Source organism: Abrus precatorius, unplaced genomic scaffold (genome assembly GCF_003935025.1).
Source record: "Abrus precatorius isolate BTA unplaced genomic scaffold, Abrus_2018 Scaffold11, whole genome shotgun sequence".
Classification (NCBI taxonomy): domain Eukaryota; kingdom Viridiplantae; phylum Streptophyta; class Magnoliopsida; order Fabales; family Fabaceae; genus Abrus; species Abrus precatorius.
Genome location: NW_020874303.1, coordinates 15598294 through 15610982, shown reverse-complemented (window position 1 = coordinate 15610982; position 12689 = coordinate 15598294). Strand labels below are relative to the sequence as shown.

Here is a 12689-nt window from a genome sequence, read left to right as displayed (position 1 = left end):
CTAGGGGCCGTGTGTCTTGAATAAATTGTGGGCTATGTGCTGTATACTGAAATGTGTGTGATTGGGGCGTGTAACGCTGTTGTAATGTGCTGTGAATGGTTTAGCGATACACTGGGGGTGTGGGAGATGAGGACGGTAGAAATATCTTGGAGAAAAGAGAGTGGTGGTGACACCGACTGTGGAACGAGTGCACCACAGGCCACCACTCTCTTCCTGACTAGACCTCTAATACCTTTGTTGAGCGACCCGTGACTGCCCACGTGGTATCCGTGAGATGGGGGTAACCGTCGACTATTTATGGTGTAAATCTGTGATTACAGTGTCAATGTGAGTGTGGCTGGCGTGCGTATGCATGTGTTCATGAATTATATTTATGGATGTGAATTGTTGCCTGTATTTGTGTTGTTTAATGTATTGAAAATGCTCTGGATGTGAAACTCTACGTTGATTGCGTGTTTTTGGGTAGTGTAGATTACTCACCTTTACATTCATTTTTCAGGTAATTAAGATGATCAACACCGGACTCAGTGAAGGGGTGGATGAAACTGCTATAGGACTTAAGATTTTAATTTGAAACTAATGTACTTGAATGGTCCTGTAACAATGACTTGATAAAGAAATTGTAACCTCTTTCCTTATTTTGAAATATTTGATGAAACCAAAGGTTGAGAACCTTAATTGAAATAAAATTTATTTTTATTCCGAATTTGTGAAATTTTGATTTAATTAAAATTAAAATTAAGGTGTTACATAAGCAAAAATACAAAATCAACTAAACTAGACGTCCGGTTATAGCAGAGGATCCGGGTCCAAGGCAAACAACTACACATATAGGTTTATAAGCAAAAGAAAACTTCTTGAACTAAAAAGATTAGCTACATAATTTTAAAAAAATAGAAAGGATAAGACATCACTAGCAAATAAATTTTCATTATAACAGGATTAATCACCAACAATGGTAAAAAAATAATTGTACTAAACCTACATGAAAGTCTCTTTGAGCCTTATGCTAATATGTTATCCTAGAATCATAGTAATAAACTATTGATTATATTTCGTTTTATACTTACCATACTTTCTAGTTTAGTCAACTTTTAGGGTTCAAATTTTACAATTATTTACCTGAAAAGCTTATTAAGGCCAGAAAAATATATTACTTTTCCTATCTGAGTTTTTTTTTTTTTTTCAAAACTACAAATACAATAATAAACCAAATCAAGGCTTCAAATACATAATCCTTCTCTACCAAAATCACTCAATATAGGTAATCAATCATAGAATATTATGGTAAAATAATGTCATTAAACCAAAGAGTTCTTAGATTACTACTACAAGCTTATGCAAACAGTATAATCATATCGCAAATGGATTGATCTTATAATACTCGTCATTAAATTGACCCTTAATTCACGTTACTTTTAAATTTTCTAAAATAAAACAATCTCATCAGATCATGCACAATACAAAAAAAATAAAAATAAATAAAATTCTAGACCCATCAAAATATTAATTTCAAATCAATAAGCTCTGTTTTGATGTCCTTTTATACTATTTATTTCAAATTAATACAAAAATGTAAACAAGATTAAACACACACACACAAAATAAATCATACCAACTATACTACTTCAACTAGACCTTTGCTTCTTTGAAGTTATTAACTTTTTGATTTTGATCCTTTAGCCCCTTTCGATCTCTATCACGTTCCTTTTTCTTTCCTTTTTTTCCTGGTCAATATTATAAACACTTGTCTTTGTTTTTCGCCTTCTTCCGGCCCCCCTCTCAATGTTTTTTCTTGCTTGTCTAAGAAGATGAAAGAAGCCATGGAAACTTGAACCAGATGTAATAATGGCTTGTTCGATTCACTCGAAGGACATTAGTCTAGACATTTCTGTTGGGCACAATTGACACTTGGCATCCTCGTAAGTTTTTGGTTTTCTCTTTTCAAATTTTATTTTTTAACTTTAGGAACACCGTAGTAAGAAAAGGAGAGAATGAAATTATAAACGAACGAGATTCTACTCTCGTTTGCACTAATGGCAATGAGAAAAGCATGCTAATACTTTCGTTACTAACATAAATATTTCATAATTACAATTTCTCAAGTAGCCTAAAGAATAAGCATATATTACAACAATCTCCACATGAGGTTGAACGCTAAAAGCTTACATCTATTAATATTTATAATAGACGTTAACAGTTATCCTATGTTATTATTAATGTAGCAGTATTATATTACAAAATACTGGATTTGGAGCTTTTCCATTATGACCTCAAATTCTCAACGACGGATAATCAGCTCATAGCCGTCGCTTCACCAGCCTATATAAATATGAAAAATTTGAGTCACTGCTTCAACTATTCATGTTTAACGAGTTACTCGTTTAATCACAACAAAATATCAACTACCTTATTATAAAGGATAGTGAAACTTATGCATGTCTTGATGGATCCTCATGCAACTGTGCTGCTCTCACATTAGGATCATCCTGCCACAACGAAGAAGCCATTACTACTGCAAAAGTTTTCTTCAGAAAGAAAATAGTACAACCCAAGATTTCAAAATACCAAACTAACCCGAATGCCATACGTGAAACCAGTTCGCAAAAAATCCAGTTGTGCCTGTATGTTTGGACCTTATGAGAATTCATCAAACTTTTAGAGGAAAAGAAAATTATTCTTAGCTTAAGTGAACCATACCAGACCAGCCATGCCCTGATGTGCACCATAATAACCATCGTGACTGGTTGGTATCGAACTTATTGGTCCCTACACCAATAAAACATTAGTTTATTGCACTGTCAAAAATATTTTTAAAAAGTTAATCACAATTTCTTCCACGCACCAGCCCCTGAAGTGTCTGTTGATTCCCATAGTAATCATCACGTGTTGGTCCCATTAAATTCAACTAAATCATCAAATAAAAAAAATATATTAATTTTACTCACTAATCATAAATAATCGAACATCAGAACTGCAGCATATCATATTCATACCATCCCCTGTACGCTCTGTTGTGTGCCATAATAACCTTCAAGGGTTACTGCAGCTCTTGTGCTGAATTTGTCCTACAAAAGAACATTCCATTTAGTTGAAGTTCAGTTTACTTGAAGCAAGCAGAGACGTATCCATTTAACTAAGTTGGAATTCTCATGTAATGCTTCATTACTTTTTCCCCTTACTGGTTCACATAAATTCATAAATCCCAACATGAAGCCCGTATTTCAGCTACAGGCCTTTTGTTCCTAAGACTCTACGATCAAACACCCTTTGAGAGGTTAACTAAGAAAAGGAGGACAAACCATTTGTTGCAAGTTGTCGAGTGCCCCAACTGTCATCACTTCCGCTTCAGAGTTCACCTGCAGTTCAAAGAGGAGGTCATGATAGCAAAAACATAAAGTGTAGAAGTCAAGTTCTTGCAAACAACCTTTTTCTTTTTAGTTGGATTCTTCTTTTTGCTTGACTTGCCCATATTTCTACTTTGGGTATCTTCTTCAGTAGAAAGCTGACCATGAGCGCCTGATGTACCAGGTTCTGTAGGACACTTACTAGAATTGTTAACACTCACACAACTTTTGTGTGCTTCATGCAGTGCATGGAATGCTAAACTATAACTCTCTTGAGACAACGATCCCTCTTCACTCAGTTTTAGTGCTCGGTGACATAAATCATTGTATCGTTGCACTCTAGTCAGCATATGTTCAGATTCTTCTCCCATTATATTCCGGAGCTTTGCGTCTTTTGTCCACCGTTTCAAAATATATTGAGATGGGAACACAGAATGTCCAGAATATTGAAGAACAACCAATGCATGTCGACAAAGATAACCTCTATATTCAAATAGCCGACATATACACGACAACTCTGACTTTACTTCATTAACCACAACAAAGAAGTCTTTATTCGTTTCCATATCCTGAACCCGGTGAACAATAATTGTATCATCCTGCCTGTCAGCTTTAGGATGACAAGCAACTGCTCCTACAACCTCAGCTTGAATCTTCTTGAATACAGCATGTGTGCAAATCCCTGCAACACTCTTCTCTAAAGGAGAAGGAGTTTTCAATGTTGCCACTTTATTCCAAGTATCAGAATCTGCTTTTGCTTCCTCTTCATACCTGTCTTGCAAGATTGCTTCATACTGTTTTACAAAATCTTGGACAGAAGTCTTCTTATGAACATATTTGTCAAAGAATGAATTTACACTTTCAGATCGATGGACAGTAGACATACCACCTAAGAAAACATCCTTCATTAATGTTGGTGCCCATAACTTACGATCTTCATACAATGACTGCATGCATTCATCCTCTCGAAGTTCAAACCTATCAATAATTTTCCACCATCTTTTCTCAAAATCATCACTGGTCAAGGACCTATGTATGCATTTTTCAAATTTTGCCATAAAATTCTCATGCTTTTTAATTACAGGACCCAAATTTTCAGATACCTTCCCAAATATATGCCATAAGGAAACACAATGACAAGCACTAGGAAAGATATCTGAAATAACTGACTTCAAAGTCTTGTCGTGGTCAGTAATTATCACTTTTGGAACTTGACCACCAACTCCTTTCAGCCACGTCCGTAATAGCCAAGAAAAGGTGGCGGCACTTTCATCTGATATCAAGGCACACCCAAGTAATATAAATTGGTAGTGCTGGTTCACTCCAACAAAAAGTGCAAGAGGCATCTTATATTTGTTTCTAACATAGGTGGTGTCAAATGATACTACATCGCAAAAGTTGATGTAGTCATGCCTACTTTTGGCATCAATCCATAAAAGATTTTTCAGGCGTTGATCCTCACCAAGATCTACTGCATAAAAGAAGTTAGAATTCATGTTTTGCATCTGTATGAAAAAATCAAGCATGAGTTTAGCCTCCACTGACTCCAGGCCCAAATTCCGACCTTTATCAAACGGATTCTTCTCATTCTTGAGACCAACAACAGTTTTGTATTCAGCAAACTGCCTAGCCATCGCAGCATACATTCTTCTTGTTTGTTCACTGACTGCTTGGGCTGGTAAAAGTTCATGATTATGCTCCCTCACGAAGCTGTGTATAACCCATTTTCCATCTGGCCTTCTTTTTACATGCATGCTTGCTTTACAATCAGTCTTGGAGCAAGACCTTCTACCAGTTGAATTTTCAGAATCTTGTTTGTTTTGTCGTGCACGTGGTCGATTGAATGATTTATCATACTCACGTTTTGTTCCATATCTGGAACAAGCAAACTTTGCATCTATAAATTCTCTTGATGTTTTTGAACGGCGACTATTTTGTATAGCAGTGTTGAATCCCATTGACCGAGCATATTCTTGGTAGAAAGAATAAGCTTCCCCGTGAGACTCGAATTCCATGCCAGAAAGTGGCTCAAGATTTGTATCTTCCTTAAACACTACCATATCAACTGTTGGTGAATTCAAATCTCCTCCATTTAGAGCATGAACCTCAATACCAGTATCAACTATATTTCTGCCATCTATACCTCCATTATGCATCTTTTCTTCACTGTCCAACAATTTATCAATTGTAGTTGTTTCTTCATCCTCTTTATCATGTTCACCAGAAGGTAACCGAAGATCTATATCCATGACGAATACGGATTTCTGCTTGATGATTTCAAGGGTACTGAAAAATATAAAGAAAAGATATTATGTCAAGCCTACAAGTAGTAAAGTAGTTCCACCTCAGTAATATATATGTTACCTCTCAATGTGAATGTGTTTTCTAGGAACTGAAGAAAGTAATATAGATCATGACAAGAAAATTTAACATATAAGTATAACAGAAGAGGGGAAAACCTAATTCTGCAAGTTTTAAGACGCAAGGCAATTTATACAGAGAGTCCCAAATTCTCCAATTAGGATCTTGCAAACTGCAAACAAAGGTTGCCACAGAAATCAAGCCATTTTTTCCTGCACAATTTCTTAAGTTGAACAAAGCGAAGAAAACATGAGGGCAGAAACATGATGGTTACAGTGACAGGTGATAAAGGTCGCTGAAGATAAAAGAGGGATTAAACCTCAAACTAGTGTACTTCACTACTTCTGCTACATGATAGTGTTGCAACCCTTTCCTAAGGTTTATGACATGAACTTTTACAGAAAGTACATACATGGAATGCAAGCTCAGTGACATGAGCTAGCACCATCTTGCTGGCAAAATTTGGAGATAATACCACAAGTCAAGCAAGAAGATATATCATAGAGTAATGAAGAAAGAATATCTAAATTCAAGCTGGCTGGATGAAATGGAGGAATGTTTCAGGTATTACTTGTGATTCAGGCTATCTCTCATTTAACTCTATCATGAACACAAGGGTAGAGAAGGATGATTACTAGTCTCAGTAAAAGCAGAGCACAATATAAACATAAGGGGAAAGGGACATATCAGACCTGGGGCTCTGTAAAAATTCATTTGTATCAATCATATTGTGCATTGACGTCCAAATGTAAGAATTTTAGCCTTTGATTTCTAAAGAGCTGTTATACCAGGAAACATCTCCCCTTTTGTACAGTTACAATCCGAAAAAACAGATTTACAACATGTACTTATAAAGTCCAAGATTCTATCCATGCCTTCTTTAGGGTGTTTCTTTATCTGATATGCAGAGATTAAAGAGATCTTTTGAACTAGTGTCTGTATGTGTCTTTTTTTTGCCTAGGAAATTTCTCTATCCTCCTGAAAAAGGAAGTTTACTATATAGTAAACAAAAGCATAACTTGATCAAATAATAGAAAGTAGGAGAGTAGCATGGGGCACAAACCCCATACAGCTATGGGAGGAATCATGCCAAGAATGATTAATTAGATAATGAGAACATCCAGAAACAGCCAATAATATTCTTTAGTCATAACAGGAATACCATTAGTGCAAATAAAACTATACTTTTATTTTACTTTGATAAATATCAGAGAAAATGGGAGCCCAAGTGTAATCATTCATGCTGTTGCTGTGGGACTTCATGTTCATAGATTTCAGTGAAGCATTCAATCTTTTGCAACAGCAAGGTTGCCTGCCATAGACTCACATAATAGAACCATCCCTTCCGTTAACCCTGTGCATAGTGGGGGATTTATATCACCAGGCTGCCGTATCTTTAATGTAGTTGAACAAAAGTGGTTATATGAAATGTTGCTCTCGTGTTTTTTCTTAAAGATAAAGCATACTAAATTAGAAGGAAAAACAAAACAAAAGAAGAGAAGAGAAGGCATTTCTGGGGAGAATACGAAGACCTAATAACAGGGAAAAGAAAGTGAAGAAAAGAAAAGATTTTAGCAACTAGCTCAAGCATGCAACAAGTTACTAAGCTATCCAGTCTTCCCACATTGATAATAGAAAAACCTTTTCCACAAGCAAAGAGTAAAGCAACAAAGAAAGGCCATAACTTATCCAACAAAAATGGATACAGATTAGGGAGAGACCCTTCAGATGACATTCCTCTTCTATCCTATTGACAGTGCTAATGTTGGTAAATCTACTATATAATTGCTAAGATTTAAGTGAGGTGGATATTACACAGCATTATATGTTGCACATATTGTGAAAACACATCTCACTTGTTCGTACTTCTTGAATTGACTTGATGCCAGTTGTATCTTAGAAAAGCTTTCAGGATCCTTTGGAGAATACTGGGTTTGATCTCAAAATAATGAGAAATTTTCAATAACTAGTTTTAAATTTTAAGGATTTTAAGAACCTTAACCAAAGAAAGGTTCTGTGGTGATGTACATATACCATATAACATTTACATTAGGATTTGGGGCATTTGTTCTGGAGCAAAATACCTGCATATATAAGAGCAAGTTTGTCTTAGGACTCTTAGCCATTGTCAAAGGACTAAAATTGTTTGCTTGCTTCATTCAGAACATGTCCCTGTTACTAGAACAGAAGGGTATGAATGGCTTTATTGTATCTGCTATCTTTGTTTATGGTTTTCATTAGTGAATTAAAAAGGATGTGGTAAACAGAATAAATACACAATTTTTCTTAACCTCCGTTGAAATTTCTTCTTCCACAGAGAATAAGAGGAAAATTCAAGGTAAAATGACAAAAGAGAGCACAAGAAAAAGGCCCATTATTAGCATTTGAGTTGGTAACTAATACTCTGCATATATACACAACTTAAAATGGTGGTCCCTACAAACCAAAATTAGTTTTCCCATATCAAAGGACATTAAAAAAGAATGAAGCATCTATAATCAAGATCCAACAACAGCCAAAACACATACTAAAATTTTATGGGGAATTGTATTTCCACTCCCATGAAGTTTATCGATGCGCAAGAACCCAAGAGTTGAAAATCAATCCACCTCATTTGCATATAATTACTACCAACAAAATGAACAGATTACCACATAAAAAGAAAAGGAAAGAAAAACAACTAACATCTACATTGTAGGATTTTGGCAAAAGAGAACAAAATGAAATTAACCAGATTTTGGACCCTTCACATCAATTGCCTCCACCCTTTTGTCTGATCCTCTCTTTAAGGAACTATACAATCATTGCCTTTAGACAAAAAGATATATCGCCCATTAATTCAGAAACATGAGATACCAAGAACACAGGGGAAGATAAATGATGTACATCTGTCAAGCATGGCAACAAGATGAGTTTAGATTATTATCTTGTTGGTCTCAAGTTCCTCATTCCAAGATTTACAGTGAAAATAACACATACCTCCCAAAAGCAAGAAGTTGAAAAGACTTGGTTATCATGATTCAAGAAAAACAACAGCCAGAGATGGACAGTATGAAAACAGCGTCAGAGAAAGCCAGAAATGCCTTAGCTCCACTGCCAATGCTAAGACAGTTTAATATTCTCTCCAACAGTGAACCATCACTTCAGGAAACCTCATAAAGGGTTTAATCTCTAAAACTTTTTTAACCAAAAATTCCTACATTACTTAAATTTTAATTTTTTAGTTCAGTATCAAAAGTCAAACAGAAACACAAAGCATAAGTAAACTAACTCTAAAAACCAAACCAAAAAATTGGAAAAACACGCCATCTCATTCAGTTAACTTTGAGGGGTTTCATTTAAAAGAAACGGTTAAATTAAACGTAGCAATTCAAACACCATAAATCAAGAAGTTGCAGTACACTGCCACCTGGTATAAACTACTCCCCAACAAACTTGCACCAAAACCCACAGCACAAAAACAGTTTCCAATTACAATCCAAATTCTACTTCATTGTGCTTATCATGTGACACGCGTTTTCAACTCCAATATCTAGCAAGTGAGTGAATCATTAATGATCGCAAGGCACCAAAGAAAACGCCAAATGAGGATAACTAAAGAAACAAATCGAAGAGAAGAGAGGTTGGAGTGCGTGATGATTAGAGAGAGTACCTGAAAGGAAAGGAACGATTGATAACGGTGGTGATGATCTGAGAGAGAGAGAAAGAAAGAAAGAAAGGTTAGGTCACGCGACGAGCATGAGCGAGTGGAGGAAGGACCTTCCCCAAATGCGTGAAGCTTAGGGTTTCCCAACCCACTCTGTTCCCTTGGCTTCCCAATCCGACTCTCCTCAACCCTCGCACGTGTCGCGTAACTTCTACTTACTCTTCTCCTTTTCTTTTTTTTATCTCTTATAAAAATTAATCATATTCTATTCTTTTATTTTCTCTTGTCATTTCCCGCTCACAGATTTAATGCTTTAAACTATTGCGTGCATCAGGCGCGTGCAAATTAAACTCATGGAATAATAGCATGGTCCAACAGTAGTAACAGTTTTTTTCAAAAAACTTTAAAGTATTCAATTTTTATATATTCCGTAAATATTATTAAATTAAAATACTTTTATAACTAAAAATTATATAATTGATTAATATTTGGTTATATTAAATAATAAAAATATAAATATAAATTTTAAGATTAGGAAATAAATTTTCATTATTACATACAATGTGAGCTCCTGTAATAGAAAAAATATATATATACAAATGGGAGCACTAGTTTTTAAATAATATTTTTTAAAAATTTATTTTGAACAAAATATTTTTGAAATTATTTTTTATTATTATATTATGTAATTTTTCTTGTATTAATTGTTCAATTTTTATAATTTTTAATCAAAAAATACTTTTTTAATTTTATTTTTTATATAATAAATTATTTATTAAATTTCAAAATTACCATGTAATATATTTTTTATTTCAAAACATATTTTAGTTTAACAATGCTATATAATACATAATAACTCATTAATTAAAAGAGATAGATGTTGAATACATATGAAACCACCTAAGATAATCTCAAAGACATAGTCATTTAAGATATCTCTAAATAATATTTTAGTTTAAAAATGATTAAAATTGTAAATAATTATATATACAAAATTACACATATATAAATTATTTTAAAATAATTTTAAAATATTATTTTTACTTAATTCAATATTAGCAAATAATATGTAATAAAATAATTAAATTATTAAAATTAAATAATTTAAAATATTATTTATTTTAAAATAATACTTTTATCCTATAGAATCAAAAGAAAAGGTTAATTAAATGTCAATATTTAATATATATTAAATTATAATTTAAGAGATAAAATTCAATTTTAAATTTGAAAAATAGAAATAATTAAAATAATTTTTATAAATGTAAAAATATGTATTTTATAAAAATTTAAAAATTATATTAGATAATAAGAAAAAGTTAAGTAACAAATTTAATTTTCAAATTTTAAAATAAAATTAATAATGTTGTGAATAAAAAGAAATTATAAAAAAAATGTGTAATTTACACTATTCTCAACTAATTTAGTAGCACGTGTAATGCACATATATGATGAAACATCAAAATACATTGTAAAGATTGAAAATATAAAACTTGAAAATTTTGCATAATTATAAAAACTAATCAAATATAATATATTAATAAAAATTAGATTAATTATGATATATATATATATATGGAGAAGAATCTTCTTATATTAGTGTAAGTCTAAAAACTCTTACACCTAATCTGAGTCTTTCATTTAACTTAAATCTAATGGCCAGTGAAGTAATAAATTATAACTCATTAGATTTAAGTTAATTGAAAGGCTCAAATTTATGAGAGTTTTTAGACTTACATTGGTGTAAGAAGATCTTGTCCCTATATATATATATATATATATATATCAACAAAATGATTTAAATGTGTTGCACTATTAATGCATATAAGGTAAAGTGTGCATGTGTTGAGTTACCATGGAAGTAATAACTGTTAAAGAAGTTAGAAAAAGGCCTAATTAAAAATAAATTAAGACTCTCTACGCTCTAGTCTAATCATAAAGGAATATGTGTTTCTTAAAAGATCTTTTATTAGTGTTTAATCTTGACGAAAAAGAAAAAAGATAGGTAAATAAAATGTACTAAGAATCTAGAAGACTTTAATAATATATATATATATATATATATATATATATATATATATATATATATCACACTATTTAGTATTTATAATATTATTTTTGTAACACAATCAATTATACAAGTCACTTAATATAACATCTTAATATTTCATTAATATTTTTTAATGATAGAAGGAATAAATTAATATACAAAAATAAATATTAGGAACTATTAAAAATATTTTAAAATTTCTATAACTAAACTATCCAATGATAATAATTTTAAAGATTAAATAAGGGATTTAATATAAAAATTTTAGATAAATTTGTAAAGGACAAAAGAAGGATTCGTACAAAATGAGTTTAAAATAATAATATTCAATTTAACGAAATTGATGAAATGATTAATAGAATACTACATGAATAAGCAATCAAAGTGGATAATAATTTAAGTTTAAAATATTAATGAAGGAATAAATATTAACCGTGAGGATAAGAAGGAATAAGGTTAAAGTTAAATAGAAGTCAAAACTTTATCCAAAGTAGCTAAAAAATGTAGAATGTTCCATAGGAACACTTCTTAACCAAAAAATCATGAAAGAATAAGTCATATACTACTATTGTACATGTATACAGGAGTACCTATTATAAGTATATGTTACTAACTTTATATTTTTCTACTAATTTTTTGTCATTAACTTAAGTATATTGATACCTTACCATTATCTTTTACACTTTTGTCATAAACTTTACACATGTTACTAACTTTATGTTACAATACTAACTTATTTATTCTGCAACGCTAACTTGTATATTTACAAAACAAATTTTCACATTTTGCAAGTTAACTTTTATATTTTATCACTAAATTTATATTATACAAGGTAAATTTTATGTTTTATGTAACACTCTCTTCTTCATTAGTTATTTAATTGGTAAATTGTTTGATATTATATAGTGTTAGAATGCGTTTGGGAATGAGTTATGAGTATTTTGATAAAAGTTTGATGTAGCGGATCTCTCTTAGGCGAGATAGGTCTCATTCAAGCGAGACTGAGCACCCAGAATCATAAGATTTCAGGACATTCTCGCTTAAGCCAAATGAGTCTTGCTCAAGCGAGAATGAGATAAACTTAGCTCAATTGTCAACTCGTCTAGGCGAGATGAGTTGCTCAGGCGAGGACTTACAAGAAAAATGTATAACTCTCTAGACATCGTCTCACTCAGGATAGATTGAGGTTGCTCAAGTGAGAATATCAAAAAATAGTTGGGGAGACCACTGTATACATATCTCACCTAAGCGAGATGGAGCATGTCCAAGCAAGAATCTGCTCGCT

The 12689-nt window shown here is 32.3% G+C and overlaps 1 protein-coding gene across 10 annotated transcripts; it reads right to left on the bottom strand.

The window, feature by feature from the left end:
- Positions 1 to 2005: 2005 nt before the first annotated feature.
- On the bottom strand, positions 2006 to 9601 carry LOC113854290 (protein FAR-RED ELONGATED HYPOCOTYL 3). 10 transcript variants are annotated; one of them, XM_027485208.1, is made up of 12 exons: positions 9361 to 9553; positions 8237 to 8516; positions 7575 to 7792; positions 5807 to 5880; positions 3428 to 5633; positions 3303 to 3359; positions 2997 to 3068; positions 2846 to 2908; positions 2701 to 2769; positions 2578 to 2622; positions 2410 to 2489; positions 2047 to 2322 (listed from the first exon to the last, which is right to left on the bottom strand). In XM_027485208.1, the coding sequence occupies exons 5-11, from the start codon at positions 5594 to 5596 to the stop codon at positions 2433 to 2435; spliced, it is 2532 nt and encodes an 843-aa protein (XP_027341009.1). In that variant the 5' UTR covers positions 5597 to 5633; positions 5807 to 5880; positions 7575 to 7792; positions 8237 to 8516; positions 9361 to 9553; the 3' UTR covers positions 2047 to 2322; positions 2410 to 2432. The 10 variants fall into 10 exon arrangements, 9 of the variants coding, with proteins under 9 accessions (XP_027341011.1, XP_027341007.1, XP_027341014.1 ...); XM_027485209.1 differs by lacking the exon at positions 7575 to 7792 and adding an exon at positions 8688 to 8801 and having other exon boundaries at positions 8440 to 8596; positions 9361 to 9448; XM_027485210.1 differs by lacking the exons at positions 7575 to 7792; positions 8237 to 8516 and adding an exon at positions 6584 to 6686 and having other exon boundaries at positions 2006 to 2322; positions 5807 to 5920; positions 9361 to 9498.
- Positions 9602 to 12689: the final 3088 nt, after the last annotated feature.